At 35.9% G+C, this 15778-nt stretch overlaps 1 protein-coding gene across 4 annotated transcripts in view; it reads right to left on the bottom strand.

Moving 5' to 3' along the window:
- Positions 1 to 2484: 2484 nt before the first annotated feature.
- RXFP1 (relaxin family peptide receptor 1) overlaps positions 2485 to 15778 on the bottom strand; it is a 71467-nt gene continuing 58173 nt past the window's right edge. For 3 of the 4 annotated variants that reach the window (XM_061191772.1, XM_061191770.1, XM_061191769.1), the window contains 6 exons: positions 14624 to 14695; positions 13548 to 13619; positions 11493 to 11722; positions 8985 to 9395; positions 8069 to 8287; positions 2485 to 2786 (listed from right to left, as the gene is read on the bottom strand). In XM_061191772.1, coding sequence (XP_061047755.1) covers positions 2485 to 2786; positions 8069 to 8287; positions 8985 to 9395; positions 11493 to 11722; positions 13548 to 13619; positions 14624 to 14695 — 1306 coding nt within the window. The remainder of the gene's footprint in view (positions 2787 to 8068; positions 8288 to 8984; positions 9396 to 11492; positions 11723 to 13547; positions 13620 to 14623; positions 14696 to 15778) is intronic. The other variant, XM_061191773.1, reaches the window with a different exon arrangement.

Below are 15778 nucleotides of genomic sequence, written 5' to 3' on the forward strand. Positions count from 1 at the left end.
GAGATATAATTAACATACCATAAAATTCACCCATCTAAAGTGTACAATTCAGTGGCTTTTCATATAACCGCAGAGTTGTTTATCTACCACTACAATCAGTTTTAGAACTTCTTTTTGCCCAAGAAGATACTCTGCTTCTCAGGCATCATCTCCCCAACCCTCCCACCTCAGTAACCTCTGATCTACTTTGTCTCTATGAATCTGCTTATTCTAGATATATCATGTAAATGGAACCATACAGTTATTTGAACTTTTTGTGCCTGGTTTATTTCACATTCATCATGTTATAGCATGTGTCAGAATTTATTCCTTTTTATGGCTGAATAATATTCCATCATACGTATACACCACATTTTGTTTATCTGTTCGTCAGTTCATGGGCACTTGGGTTGTTTCCATCTTTTGGCTGCTGTGAATAATGCTATGATGAGTATCTGAATACAAGTATCTGAGTCCTGTTTTCTTCTGGGTTTATACCCAAGAATGAAATTGCTGTATCATATGGGAATACTATGATAAGCTTTTGAGGAACCGCCAAACTGTTTTCTACAGTGACTGCATCATTTTACATTCTGACTAGCAATGTAGAAAGGTTTTCAATATCCACGTCCTTGCCAATACTTGTTATTTTCTGTTTTTGTTTTTGTCTTTTTTAATTATAGCCCTCCTAGTAGCTGTAGTGTTATCTCATTATAGTTTAATTTGCATTTTCCTAATGATTAGTGATATTGAACATGCTTATTGGTCACTTATGAATCTTCTTTGGAGAAAAGTCTTCAAGTCCTTTGCCCATTTAATAAATTGGTTTGCTTATCTTTTTTGTTGAGTTATAAGAGTTCTTTATATATTCTGGACATTAAACCCTTCTCAGATATATGAATGAAACTTCTTTCATTCTGAAGGTTGTCTTTTCACTTCTTTTTTTTTTTTTTTTTTTTATAATTGTACATGACGTTGCTTTCTTTTGTTGAAAGGGTAGTTTCTTAGTGCAGTGAAGTGTAGAAATCTTTTTTTTTTTTTTAATTAATTAATTTATGTTTATCTTTGGCTGTGTTGGGTCTTCGTTTCTGTGCGAGGGCTTTCTCTAGTTGTGGCGAGCGGGGGCCACTCTTCATCGCGGTGCGCGGGCCTCTCACTGTCGCGGCCTCTCTTGTTGCGGAGCACAGGCTCCAGACGCGCAGGCTCAGTAGTTGTGGCTCACGGGCCCAGTTGCTCCGTGGCATGTGGGATCCTCCCAGACCAGGGCTCGAACCCGTGTCCCCTGCATAGGCAGGCAGATTCTCAACCACTGCGCCACCAGGGAAGCCCCTTTTCACTTCTTTTAATAATGTTTGTTGATGCACAAAAGGTTTTAATTTAGATGAAGTCCAGTTTATCCATTTTTTTCCTTTTGTTGCTCATGCTTTTGTTGTTATATCTAAGACTCCATTGCCAAATCCAGGGTTTGGAAGATTTCCCATATATTTTCTTCTAAGTGATTCATGTCATATTTATGTCGTTGATTTGTTCTGAGTAAATTTTTGTATATGGTGTAAGGTAGGGGTCCAAATTCATTATTTTGCATATGGATATCCAGTTGTCCCAGCACTATTTGTTGAAAAAACTGTTCTTTCCCCATTTGATTGTCTTGTCATCTTTGTTGAACATCAACTGACTGTTAAATATGAGGGTTTTATTTCTGGACTCTCACTTCTGTTCCACTGATCTGAATGTCTATCCTTGTTCTAGCTTTTCTGATTCATTCCTTTGCCATACTTTTATTCTCTTTTTATGATCTCATATAATGGTGCTCATTTAAAGCAAAAAGACAACTGGGAAGGAAGTGACAGAGAGGTGCTGTTTTGAGTTAATATCAGAGCTCTTTTTTCATAGTAATAAATATGTTTATTGGCTCTCAAGTATACAGAGACTTGAAGAGAGGTAAGATGAGTTCTTAAAACAAAATGTCTGTACTTTGCTAATAATCAGACATGTTCTCTGATGCTAGTATACTGATTATTCCAAAACCGTAAACCTTTATTTAAGAGTGTCTGTGATTCTTACTTTTGCTGGTAAGCAAGACAGACAAAGCTCTACCTTAAACTAGGAGCTGCAGATGGACTTTTTATATTCTTGTAGTTAAATACAATTTAACATTGCAGATTGAAAAGATTCTATACTGTCTACTCCCAGGAATTTACTGCAGTGCTATGCACACAGTGGGTACTCAATAAATGCATGGTAAAAGAATGAATGAACCTTGAAGTAGATTTCTCTTAGTTTCCTATCCAAAACATGTACCAGTATATACACATTATCAATATAATTTATTTCCCTTTACACGGGCATCAGTCATTTTGATTTTTTCCCAAATAACCTCATGTCCATGTAAGCTAATTTATTTTAGCCGTTATTATAAATTATTTTGTGGCATTTATTTTATACTAATAAATCCATCATGAAGCATCCCACAGTATTCTCTGTGTAGAAATAGGTTTCAGTCGGTTATGAATAGGAATTCAGTCTAGTTGATTGAGAAATGAGTGATAATTCACAGGGGTCTGTGAAAAGAGCTGGCTTCATTAGCTCAGAAGGCACCTCCTGCAGGGGCCACATTTCTACCCAGATGAACGATGGAGCATATGTCTTCTGACTTCCTTTGCTGTCAATAGATCTTCTCTGTCTGTAGTTATACCAAAACTGATGGATCATTTCTTTGAATGGTCTTGTGGTCAGAGTATAGAGAATTGGGTTCAAAGCACTGTTGATAGGCAGAATAAAAATCACTACCCAAGACGTTATGGTACCTGGAAGAGAAAAATGAAATTCCTTGAGTGTTTATGGATCTTTACAAGGTATGGACATACCTTGTCCTTGTTTCCCCGCCCCCCCCCCAGGCCCCCCACACTGACTTTTGAGTCTTAATTTTTTTCCCTTTGATGTCACATAATTAAATACCAAGTCTATATGTGTTTCCAGATGTTTTTCCAGGGTGCCAGTGTTTGAGGGAGGAGCTAACACTATCAAAAACCAGGTGTTTTGCTAAGTAGCTTTTCTCGAATACATCAACAAAAGTATTCTATTGGGTAGAAATGTGTTCTACCAAGTGATTATATATTACTCGGATATGATTCCACCTTAGGAAAAACAATATTGTTTAGTATTTAAATCATACCTTTTCAAGTGTTTTAATTATTAAATAGTACATGTAATATTTCTCAGAATATATAGACTTAGCTTTAATAGATTTCTTTTCTGCTATTTATTTGGTTTGAAAAACAGGTATGCATTTTTAGGCTTTTGACTAGATATTTATTTCGGTAAAAACATCTTTGCCTAACCTTATCTTAAAATTACTGCAGTATATATGCAACTACCTAATACTCAGATTTTTATTATAATTTAATTTATGCTCTCTTCCCTCTTTTACTTATAAAATGCAAGGCACTATCACGACCAACCATGGGATAAAGCAAAATTAAAGTTGTATGTTTATAAATTTTTAAAGTGTGAATATATATTGCAGTATACATACAGTTAACAGGATTTTATACATTTTTTTATTGTGGTAAAACATACATAACATAAACTTTTCCGTTTTAACCATTTTTAAGTGTACAGTTCAGTGGCATTAACTACATTCACATTGTTGTGCAACCATCACCACCATCCATTTCCAAAACTTTTTCATCTTCCCACACTGAAACTCCGTACCTTTAAACACTACCCACCCCCAACCCTCCTCCCCCTAATCCCTGACAACGCCATTCACAAACTTTTTGTCTCTGTGACTCTGACTACACTAATTACCTCATATAAGTGGAATCATACAGAATCTGTCCTTTTGTGACTGGCTTATTTCAGTAGCATAATGTTTTCAAAATCTATCCATGTTGTAGCATGTACCAGAATTTCCTCCCTTTAAAGGCTGAATAATAATCCATTGTGTGTATATAACTCATTTGCTTTAAGCATTCGTCCATTGATGGACCCTTGGGTTGTTTCACTCCCACATTTTGGCTACTGTGAATAATGCTGTCATGAACATGGGTGTATGAATGTCTGTTTGATTCCCTGCTTTCAATTCTTTTGGGTATATACTCAGGAGTAGAATTGCTGGGTCACATGGTAATCCTACGTTTAAGTTTTTGAGGAACCACCATACTGTTTTCTACAGCAGCTGTGCCATTTTACATTCCTACCAGCACAAGAGTTCCAATTTCTCCACATCCTTGCTGGTACTTGTTATTTTCTGTTTTTGAGAACAGCCATCCTAATGAATGTGATGCGCCTTATTTTTAAATATCAAGAGTGCCTTCTTCTGTCGTCTCTCACACTCTGGGGTAATGTTCCCTAAATTGCTATGTATTTCAGGAAGAAAAATTTCTTATGTTCTAAAAAAAAAATGAAGTAATTATTTGATAATCATTTTGACCTGTGTTCCTTTCTGGTCATCTTAAGCATGGGATTATCAGAATTTCAACACAGTGAGTATAATTTATTGGAATCATTGTTCCTTTGTTCCCATAGTCACTATGTTTTTTGGCATTTATGGAAAAAATTGAACACATGGCAGGCTCCAGCTTGCGCCAGGAGAAGCTGTAGCCCCCGCCATGCTCTGGCTCCAGCCCCCCACCCCTCAAGGCAGCAGCTGCCAGTGACCCAGGAGAAGCCCTGGCTCACATGGGGCTCTGACTCTAGCCCCTTCATCTCCAGCCCCCAAAACCCCACCAAGGTGATGGGCCTGACATGCCCCAGGAAAACCCTTGCCCCTGTTTGTTTCAGATTCAGCTCTCCCACCAAAGCCACTGGGCATGTGCAGACCGCATAGGGGTGCTCCCACATAAGGACACAAATCAAGCTCAGGATAGGCAACTGTTTTGCCTAATTTCACAGAGACAAACAGAGAAAGCCAAACAAAATGAGATGACAGAGGAATATTTTCCAAATTAAAGAGCAAGATAAAACCCCAGGAGAAAAACCAAAAGAAGTGGAGATAAGTAATTTACCTAACAAAGAATTTAAAGCAATGGTCATAAAAATGTTCACCCGCCTTGGGAAAGGACAAGAGGAGCCCACAACTGTAACAAAGAAACAGAAAATGTAAAAGAGAACCAATCAGAGCCGAAGAATACAATAACTGAAATGAAAAATACACTAAAGGGTATCAACAGTAAAGTGACACAGAAGAATGAAACAGAAGAATCCTTAGCAACCTGGAAGACAGAATAGTGTAAATCACTCAATCAGAATAGCAAAAAGAAAAAAATAATTTAAAAAAAAATAAGGATAGTTTAAAGGACCTCAGAGACAGTGTCAGGTGTACTAACATTTGCATTATAGGGTTCCCAGAAGGAGAAAAGAGAGAGGAAGGGGGCAAAAAATGTATTTGATTAAATAATGGCTGAAAATTATTTAATTTAACCTGAAGAAGGAAGCACCTGATCCAGGAAGCACATAAAGTCCCAAACAAAATGAACTCAAAGAGATCCACACTAAGACATATAATAATTAAAATGGCAAGAGTTAAAGCAAGAATTTTAAAGGCAGCAAGAGAAAGGCAAAGAGTCACATACAAGGGAAACCCCATAAGGCTACCAGCTGACTTTTCAGCAGAAATTTGCAGGCCAGAAGGGAGTGGCATGATACATTTAAAGTGTTGAAAGAAAGGAAAAAACCTATAACCAAGGATACTGTACCTGGCAATGCTATCATTCAGAATTGAAAAAGCAGCAGCAGCATAGCCCAGTGAGATCACCTCGGTGCTTTGTGGTGACTTACAGGGGTGGGATAGGGAGGGTGGGAGTGAGGCTCAAGATGGGGGGGATGTGGGGACATACGTATGCATATGGCTGATTCACTTTGTTGTACAACAGAGACTCGCACAGCATTGGGAAGCAATTGTACTCCAATAAAGATGTATTTTTAAAAAAAGAGTTTCCCAACAAGCAAAAACTAAAAAAATTCATCACCACTAAACCAGCCTTACAAGAGCCGTTAAGGGGACTTTTTCAAGTGAAAAAAAAAGGCCGTAATAAAAAGTAAAATATATGAAGGAAAAAAAATCTCACTGATAAAGGCAAATATAGAGTAAAGGCAGTGGATCAAGTACTTAAAAGAGCTAGTACTAAGATTAAAACCAAAAGTTTGTAAAATCAAAATCAACTATAGTTACAATAAACAGTTAAGGGATACATATAAAGATGTAAAATATGATATCAAAACAAAACTTCAGGGGGGAATAACATTGTAGAGCTTTTAGAATGCATTTGAACTTAACTATCAGTTTACATGTGTGTGTGTATACATATATATATATATATATATATATATATATATATATATATATATATATGGCATGGTAACTACAAACCTTAAAACAACAAGAGATACACACACACAAAAGGGAAAGGAACCCAAACATAACACTAAGGAAAATCAAGGGAAGATGCTAAAAGAAGACAAGAACAGAGAAGAACTACAAAAACAACCAGAAAACAAGTAACAAAATGACAATAAGTACATACTTAACAATAACCACTTTAAATGTAAATGGACTAAATGCTCCAATAAAAAGACATAGGGTGGCTGAATGGATTAAAAAACAAGCCCCATCTATATGCTAGCTACAAGAGAGTCACTTCAGAGCAAAGATACACACATACTGAAAGTGAAGAGATGGAAAAAGATATTCCATGCAAATGAAAATGAAAAGAAAGCTGGGTTAGCAATACACATATCAGACAAAATAGACTTTAAAGAGAAGTCTGTAACAAAAGACATAGAAGGGCACTTATAAAATGATAAAGGGGTAAACCCAAGAAGAGGATATAACATTTGTAAACATATGTGCGCCTAACATAGAAGCACCTAAATATGTAAAGCAAATATTATCAGACATAAAGGGAGAAATTGACAGTATTAGAAGATGGTAGGAGACTTTAATACCCCACACACATCAAGGGCTAGATCATCCAGACAGAAAATCAATAAGGAAACAGTGGCTTTAAGAGACACATTATACCAGTTGGACTTAATAAATATCTACAGAACATTCCATTAAAAACAGGAAATTACACATCCTTTTCAAATGTGCATACAACATTTTCCAGGATAAATCACATGCTAGGCCACACAACAAGTCTTAGTAAATTTAAGAAGGCTAAAATCATATCAAGCATCTTTTCCAACCACAATAGTATGAAACTAGGAGCCAATTACAGGAAGAAAAGTGGAAAAACACAAATGTGTAGACTAAACAACATGCTACTAAAAAACCAATGGGTCAACAAAGAAATCAAAGAGGAAACAAAAAATTACCTTAAGATGAATGAAAATAGAAACACGACCCTCCAGAATCTATGAGACACAGCAAAAGCAGTTCTAAGAGGGACGTTTACAGTGATTCAGGGACACCCCAAGAAACAAAAAAATCTCAAATGGACAACCTAACTTTCTAATGAAAGGAACTAGAAGAAGAACAAACAAGGCCCAAAGTTAGTAGAAGGAAGGAAGTAATAAAGATCAGAGCAGAAAGAAATGAGATAGAGACTAAAAAGTAGTCAAAAAATCAGTGAAACTAAGAGTTCATTTTTTGAAAAGATAAAACATTGCTAAATCTTTAGCCAGACTCATCAAGAAAAAAAAGAGAAGGGATCAAAATAAATAAAATTAGAAATGAAAAAGTAGAAGTTACAACTGATATCACAGAAGTACAAACAATCATCAGAGAATACTACTAACAGTTATATGTCAACAAATTGGACAACTTACAAGAAATGGATAAATTCCTAGAAACATAAAAACTTATAAGAGTGAATCAGGAAGAAATATGGAAAAAGGTATTCCATGCAAATGGAAATCAAAAGAAAGCCAGAGTAGCAATACTCATATCAGACAAAATAGACTTTAAATGGAAGACTGTTATAAGAGACAAAGACTGACACTACATAATGATCAAGGGCTCAATGCAAGAAAGGGATATAAAAATTATAAATGTATATGCATCCAACATAGAATCACCTAGATATATAAGGCAAATATTAATGGACAGATTTTTTATTTCTTTACAGGAAGAAAAAATTCATACCTGGTATTTCTACCTGAAGCAATGAGAGAAATTTCAGTATAAAGATGGGTATCCAGCATAATGCATCAGTAAATACAATAAAGAAAAAACGTTTGGCAAGGATCATCTCTTTCCTAACTTGATTCCGTACTTTGGTTGCTGTTATGGCACTTTGATGGATGCTGTAAAACATGCTTCCATATGAAAAAACTATGATGATAAATGCTGCTAAGTTAATACCTATGAAGAACACAAAGATGATGATTAATGAATAAGAACATTCTTTCAGAACAAGCAAACATACCCTTAGCTGTTATTGTAAAGGAGAAGATACAAAGACCACAATGTGTTTTTTGTTCTTTGTAAGAATTACTAAGGCACAAAAATCATTAATTAAAAAATTTAAATATTGTTGAAGCTATAAGAATGATGAAATGTTTTATTTTAAAATGGCATATTAAAATTAGGTTATAGTGATTCAATGACTATCTTGGGCTTATTAAATTAATCTGTCTTGTGTTAATTTTTTTGGTAATTCAATTACTTTGTTATATTTTGAGAATATATTTCACAAGAGGGCATACTTGGTTGTCTGCTCCCAAGCCAAAGACTTGTGTGGCTACTTTGAATTTGTTCATATTATAAAGGCAAAGAGTTAAAATATGTTTTGCTTAGTATTATTAGGGTGATTGCATGAAATGCAAGTGTTTAGCATCTTGTCTTTTATTAAAGTGTATCATATAAGAATTAATATGATGAAGTGGTAATTTAGAAAAAATAATCCCTTTAGGGGATTCTGATACAATCCACCCTCAATGTCCATTCTGGTTAGAAGATCTGAAATAGAAAGTTGTAAATATTAAAAGACATAATGAGATTCAGATTGTGATTTATTCTAGCATTTGAATGAAAGGGCTTCTAATACAGAGTTTCTTACCGAGAAAAATTGCCACTGAATAAATCTGGGCTCCAATACTTTCTGTATCTTCTGAATGAAGAGGGAAGCATACCCCATTGGTGCCGTAGTAGTTTTTGAAAAATTCCTTATTGCTCAGTGGAATGAAAGCCACGATAAAACCGATAATCCAAATGAGAATCAAAACTGTAATGGTTCTGCATTTTCCAGGTCTTAAACATCTGAAAGGATATACAATACAGATATATTTTTCCACTGTCAGAAATGTTAAAAGTAACACTGATACTTCTGTGGACAGAATGGCCAGGGACCCCAGAAGCTGGCAATGAATACTCTCCATCCACAGCTGTGCGTGCTTGTTGTATTCTCCTCGAAACTTCAGGTCAAAGGCTCCGATCAGAAACAAATAGATTCCCATCAGGCAGTCAGCACCTACAGGGATCAGTGAATTTCACAAATTTAGAGAAATAAATAGGTAAGATGGAGTTATCATTAAGCAGAAATTTTTTTAAAAAATTTATTTATCTATTTATTTTTGGCTGCATTGGGTCTTTGTTGCTGCGCGCGGGCTTTCTCTAGTTGCGGCGAGCGGGGGCCACTCTTCGTTGCGGTGCGCGGGCTTCTCATCGCGGTGGCTTCTCTTGTTGCGGAGCATGGGCTCTAGGCGGGTGGGCTTCAGTAGTTGTGGCTCGCGGGCTGTCGAGCACAGGCTCAGCAGTTGTGGTGCACAGGCCTGGTTGCTCTGCGGCATGTGGAATCTTCCCGGGCCAGGGCTCCAACCCGTGTCCCCTACATTGGCAGGCGGATTCTTAACCACTGCGCCACCAGGGAAGCCCCAGAAATATTTTTAATATTAGCCCCAAATAGCCAAGTTCCTTCTATCTTGGGGGCGGGGGAGGGAAGTTTTATTCTAAGAGTTCATTTATGGTTAAGGACCACTTCATCAACTCTCCCTGCTAAGCACTCTTACAGCATCCTCTGCAACCAATTATGTAACCATTCCGCTGTTTTCGTCTAACACACAGTCTGTAAGAGCAGGGATCTTGTCTGTTTTGTTTTCTGTTCTAGTCCCATCACCTAGCAGTGCTGAGTAAATGAGTAAAATGCATGAGCATTCAATTAGGGACAAGATCGAGATGTTATAATTTGGTTCATCTCTTCCATGGAAATTCTCCCAGCTTAAGAAACTTAGGTCATTCAAAATCCCAGAGAAAGTAATCCAGAAGTTGCTATGACAGAGTAATGACTATGAATTTTGAGGTCTGTCATTTTGAAGATGTGAATAATTATGAAGTGCTCTGTAGTCAGTATAATTCTGAGGGGCTTAAATGACTCACCCAGGGGTGGTCGAAGAAAAACTGTTCTCTCTGATTCTTTCTTCCCATCTGAACATCTTTCTCTGTCTCTTTTCAGACTCCTCCATCCCCCACATCAGCTGTTAATGTGATACACTTCTTGGTGTATTTGCTTTTTTAGCAAATATTACATATCAGAGAGTAGGTGAGATTTTTTTTTGACCGCGCAAGCATTCTATACAACGATCCTAAAGTCACATCACGGTATACATCGTAAGGCTGGCCCTAATCTTTAAACACCGAGGTTATATTCTAGCCTTTATCAGGGAAATTGAGCAAACTCAAAATTGTGTAGCTAACAATACAAAGTAGTAAACCATTTCTGAGTTCTGTTTCTTGGGTAGCTTGCAATGAAAAGACAGTTCGACATTATACTTTGAGTGAGGGCGAGGGTAAGATATGGCACAGCACTTGTAAAGAAGTAGAACATCATATAGATTGATGCTTGCTTGAGGGAGTATGGGTAAATTATAGGCCACCTGACCAAGATTATAAACACCTTGAGGACGGGTTTCTTGCTTTTATTTAATTAATTTAGTTTTGTATTCCTCATTTAACATAATACCTTGCAATCACGTTTCAAAAACTTAAAAAATTTAATACTACCTAAAACACTTTCTTATTTAAATATTTCAAATTATGAATGGAAAAGACTGTAGAAGCTCAGAGACCGGAAAAACAACGTTTGAAGTCAGCATCCGTGAACTGGACATTCAAACAAGGAATAAACACAGCTCTGGAACCATGAAAGGGTCCAATTTGATTATAGTAAAAGATTTTACATGCTTTGATAAAATATTACTATTTTATTAAATAATAAAGATATTTATAATATATTATAATTTTAAATAAATTATTTAATAATATTAAATTCGCTTTCTTCTTCAGAGAAGAAAGCAAATGAACAAAAGCTTCTTTATGAGAAAAAAATTAATGAATGAGCCCTTCATTAATCTGTGTAAGGTGACTTAGTTTTCTTATTTTAAAAACTTATTTTCTTTCTTATTGCTAAAGTAATTTTATTTTCATTGTAGCGAACGTGAAAACAACATATAAGCAAAGGGGAGAAATTTTAAAAATCTCATAATTCTACCGCTCTCGTTACTTATTGTCTAATAGCAACGCTTTCATATATTTTGAAACTGTAATTCCTCTTCAGCCAGGAAATACTCACAGCAGAGGGAAATGATTGACATGGCATGCAGCTTGTTCTCAGATCTGATATAAGGTCGCATACAGATGACAAAGATGTTTCCAAAGCACGTAACTGCAGACACAACCCAGACGAATACTCTCTGAATAATGCTCGCCAAGAGATCCTCTAAAGATGAGATTCCATCAGTGTTTGGTTTACAGCTGCGAACATGCGGTGCATAGCCACAGTACTGGAACTTCTTAAAATAGCTGATGTGCAAAGAGAAGGGAAAAGAAGATTTTAAACTGAAGTCAGTGTCACTCTACATTAATATCTATTTTCTACATTCTCTCAGTAGAAAGAAAACATCTTAATATGAGACTCAGAGGAATGAATGTAAAACATTAGGGATACTGAAGATTTAACCTTAAGTTTAATTCTCATTAACTTGGTTTTTAAAAGAATGTGTGGGTGAGAGCCACAAAAAGGCATAATAAACATACAAGTGTTAGACATGTCTTAGAATATAAATCAAATGTTAGCATGTGGTCAGGACAATCCACCCAAGGAAACTTGTTACTGGGTTTTCAGTGTTTAGTGCACGTGTTAATAAATCCACCGTTACATAACTCCTATGGTTGCTGCAATTGATTTTCCTTTTTCAAACCCAGGGGAAGAGAATTTGTCCTCTGTGCTTCTATGGCTTTTCTAGTATAGAATTTGTGTGATCTGTAGCTACTTGCTAACATGCTTATCCTCACACTAGAGTTTGGTACATAATAGGGTGTTCGATAAATATGTGTTGAGTGAATTCTTTCATCAGTAGAGAGACCTCCCTTGTTAATAAAACACCACCGGGATAATCAGTAATTACTACTGTGCTACCACCAACACCAGCACCGTTTATTGAGCATCTTCTAAGTATCAAGAATAACTTCTCAAATCAGCTCCATGAGGTTGATGTCAGTATCACCATAGAAGAAGATGACTCTTCAATGGAGGCAAATTATCTGCTAGGAAATTTTCTAATAAATGCAGAAATTAGGATTTAAATTAGATCTCTTTGCCCCTAAAGTGACGTACTCTGGCAAAAAATATAAGTGATCTTTATAGTGTAAGGAGTTGTAGTAATACAAGATAAAAACTTGACAATTACAGTATATTGTCCTGTTGTTTAACTCTTGCTGCCTGGATCCCAGGATCTGCCATGGTTTCTGCCTAATTCAGTTCTGCTCCTTGAGTTGTTTCTTGGGTTTTGTGACCTACACCATTTTCTGCCAATAAACTCTGCTTTGTTTAATTTAGTCAGAGTGTTTTATGTTGTGTGCAACCAAGGAAACTTTTATAAGCATGCTCTCTGAGGAATTATGGGGAAAAAAACCCCAGTATCCTCTGTTAGATTTAAAATACAAGCAAGATTATAGAGTGGTGGTGACTGCCATGACACTTTCTAAATTATTGGGAATTAATTACCTTGGCATGGAGACCATTCTAATATATTTCATATATATACTGCTATATATTACATTCAATTAAAGAAAATGTTTCTGAAGCATGTAATTGATGGCATGATGAGACACACTGTTTGAATAAAAGATTTTTCATGGTTTACCATTTTATCCATACACCCTTGCACATCATGCCCTGACATTGTGGGCAATTTTCACTGAGGAGGATTCCTCTCTTCCCTTCCTCCATTTACATGAATTATTTATAATTATTTTATGTTGTTTATGTAACTTCTTCATCTGGTCGCATTTGTGCCATGTGCACAAATTACTAGCTGAGTGGACAAACATGACTCTCAGTGAGTGGCATCAGGGCTCGGGAGAGTTTACAAGCCTGAGTGGGTTCCCTCCACACTCCTGCTGTCTGACATTCAGACAAAACTCCTTTCATTCTGCCAGACCATGGAAAACTAAAAATCACCCCACCCAATACCAACGCTTTAAGAGTTAATTATTGTTTAGGCAAATTAATCAGTAGAAAATGTTAATAGATTGGATGCATTGGGTATGGAGGTATTAGCACAATACATGTGGAAACGTAAAAGACTAAAATCAAGGTGAAGAACAAGAAAAAACATCTGCTTACATGTGAGAAAGATTCGTGAGAGGTCTAAACATCCTTTGTTGGATATTTGAAATTTCAATTCCTTCTAGGCTGCTAAAAATATCAAATTAATTATCAAACAAATATGTTATGCAGGGTATAATAAAATGAGTTTTTGTGATGGACAGTTTAATAAAATGCTGTTAGTTAACACTTATTCGGAACCAAACATTCATACTTAACCTTCCCTAGGCACTTCCCCAACTCCTTTAAAAAATTTTTTATTAAAAAATTTTTTTTATTGAATGAAATATTCTTTAAATTCTACAGTGCTTTACAATTTTCAAAAGTTTCACACACATGATTTCATATGATCTCATAATAACCCATTTTTTTCTCTCCAATGCCTTTTTGATTCTGCTATTTATATGTATATATCCTGCTTATTTGAATTTTTTGTCTTCTAATAGAGAGTGGAACAATGTTTTGTGCATAGTAACTACTCAATATATATTTTTGAAATAAATGAACAAGCATTATCTTTTAGACAATATTGCAATAGCAGAGGAATTTTACATTCTTGAAGTTTTTCTAATAATTTTAAATAATAAATGTTTTTCTACTAAAACGCCATTTTACCGAGGGAACACTTAAAAGAACTGAAGCTTACCTTCTTAAGGCAGTTCTTAGACCCTAACATAATTTGTGTGTGTGTGTTGCAAGTAATGACTTGTATCATCTAGAACATTCCATCTTGGGATAACGATGGCTATAATAAATTCTTAGATACCCAGTGCTAATGAAAGAATAAATATGCATAGATGCCTTCAGAGGATCAAGCAAACAATCCAATATAAGCTTCTGGTGATTACAGAAATATATGAAATGATTAATCATTATCTAATTTGTGGCTTATAAATACGAAAGGTTAAACTAATAGCTATCTGTTTGTAGCCCAGCAAGCACTCATCTTATATGTTTTTCTGGAGTTTAACCAATATCCTGGGACTAAAGCTTCTGATTTGAGATCCTATCAATCTTATTTTATAGAATTTATTAGCTATTAGTTTGTAAATAAAAATTACATCATAACACTATCCCCATAGGTGTATACTTACAGAGACTTGAGTTTGACAAGGTAATCAAATTGGTTTGCTTGAATTTTCTGGATTGGGTTATAGGAAAGATTCCTGTTTTAAAAAAAGAGCAGCAATAGGTCAATACTTAAAAAGTATTTGAGTAAAGAGAAAGTGTGTCTCTTGACTTAGGGTTACTTTTAAACAGTTACAAAAAAAGTACAACAATGTCACTTGACCCCTAGGGCTCGTTGGACATTCAAATGGATTAATGGAAACAGAATTCTTAGGCCAGTGCACGGCTGTCAGTAAGTGCGTTAGTGACAGAGCTGAGAGAACGTAAGCGCGAAGGTGGGGAGGTCCAGAGACAGTCCCACCAGAGGAGCAGCAGGGTACCCAAAGGGAAGCCACACCACTTCAGGTTTTGCCTATTATCAGGTGTGGTTTAAATGAAAGAAAGAAGAATCTCATTTAGTCAAAACTTGAATTAGTGAAATCACATTGAATGCTTTTTACAATAAATCATGTCAAAGAGTGGCATATTGTGTTGTTAGCAATTTGTGAGGCATGAAATGAAAAGTAAAAGGCTCTATAGTTAGAAACAAAGAAACAGAGGTCAGAGTGACAGTGTAGCTGAGTGTAAATGGAGAAAATTTCAGAATCTTTGCAAAACAACACCTTGAAACAAGAATTGTTGATTAAAGGGACCTTCTCAGGGCAGGTTCACTTTTTAAGAAATTTATTGCAGATTAGGCCATTAGTTGGGTGGGGGAGGGGCAGTGACTACAGAAAGAAGGGAAGAGAGGAAGGATGACAATAAGAAGAAATGTGTTGTATGAAAGAAGGGAAGGGGACTCAACGATCTATGAACAGAAGGAAATGACCTTAACATAATAAAAGCCATATAGGAAAGCCACAGTGAGCGTCATAGCCAATGGTGAAAGGCCGAAAGCTTTTCCTCTAAAATCAGTAAGAAGACAAGGATGCCCACTTTTGCCATTTCTATTCAACATACTACTGGAAGTCCTAGCCAGAGCAATTAGGCAAGAAATAAAAGGCGTCCAAATTGCGAAGGGAGAAGTAAAATTATCTCTGTTCACAGATTACCTGATTTTATGTGCATAAAACCCTAATGATTTCACACACGCATACACACAAAAACTGTCAGAACTATTATAATAAACAAATTCAACAAAA

Source organism: Eubalaena glacialis, chromosome 5 (genome assembly GCF_028564815.1).
Source record: "Eubalaena glacialis isolate mEubGla1 chromosome 5, mEubGla1.1.hap2.+ XY, whole genome shotgun sequence".
Classification (NCBI taxonomy): Eukaryota; Metazoa; Chordata; class Mammalia; order Artiodactyla; family Balaenidae; genus Eubalaena; species Eubalaena glacialis.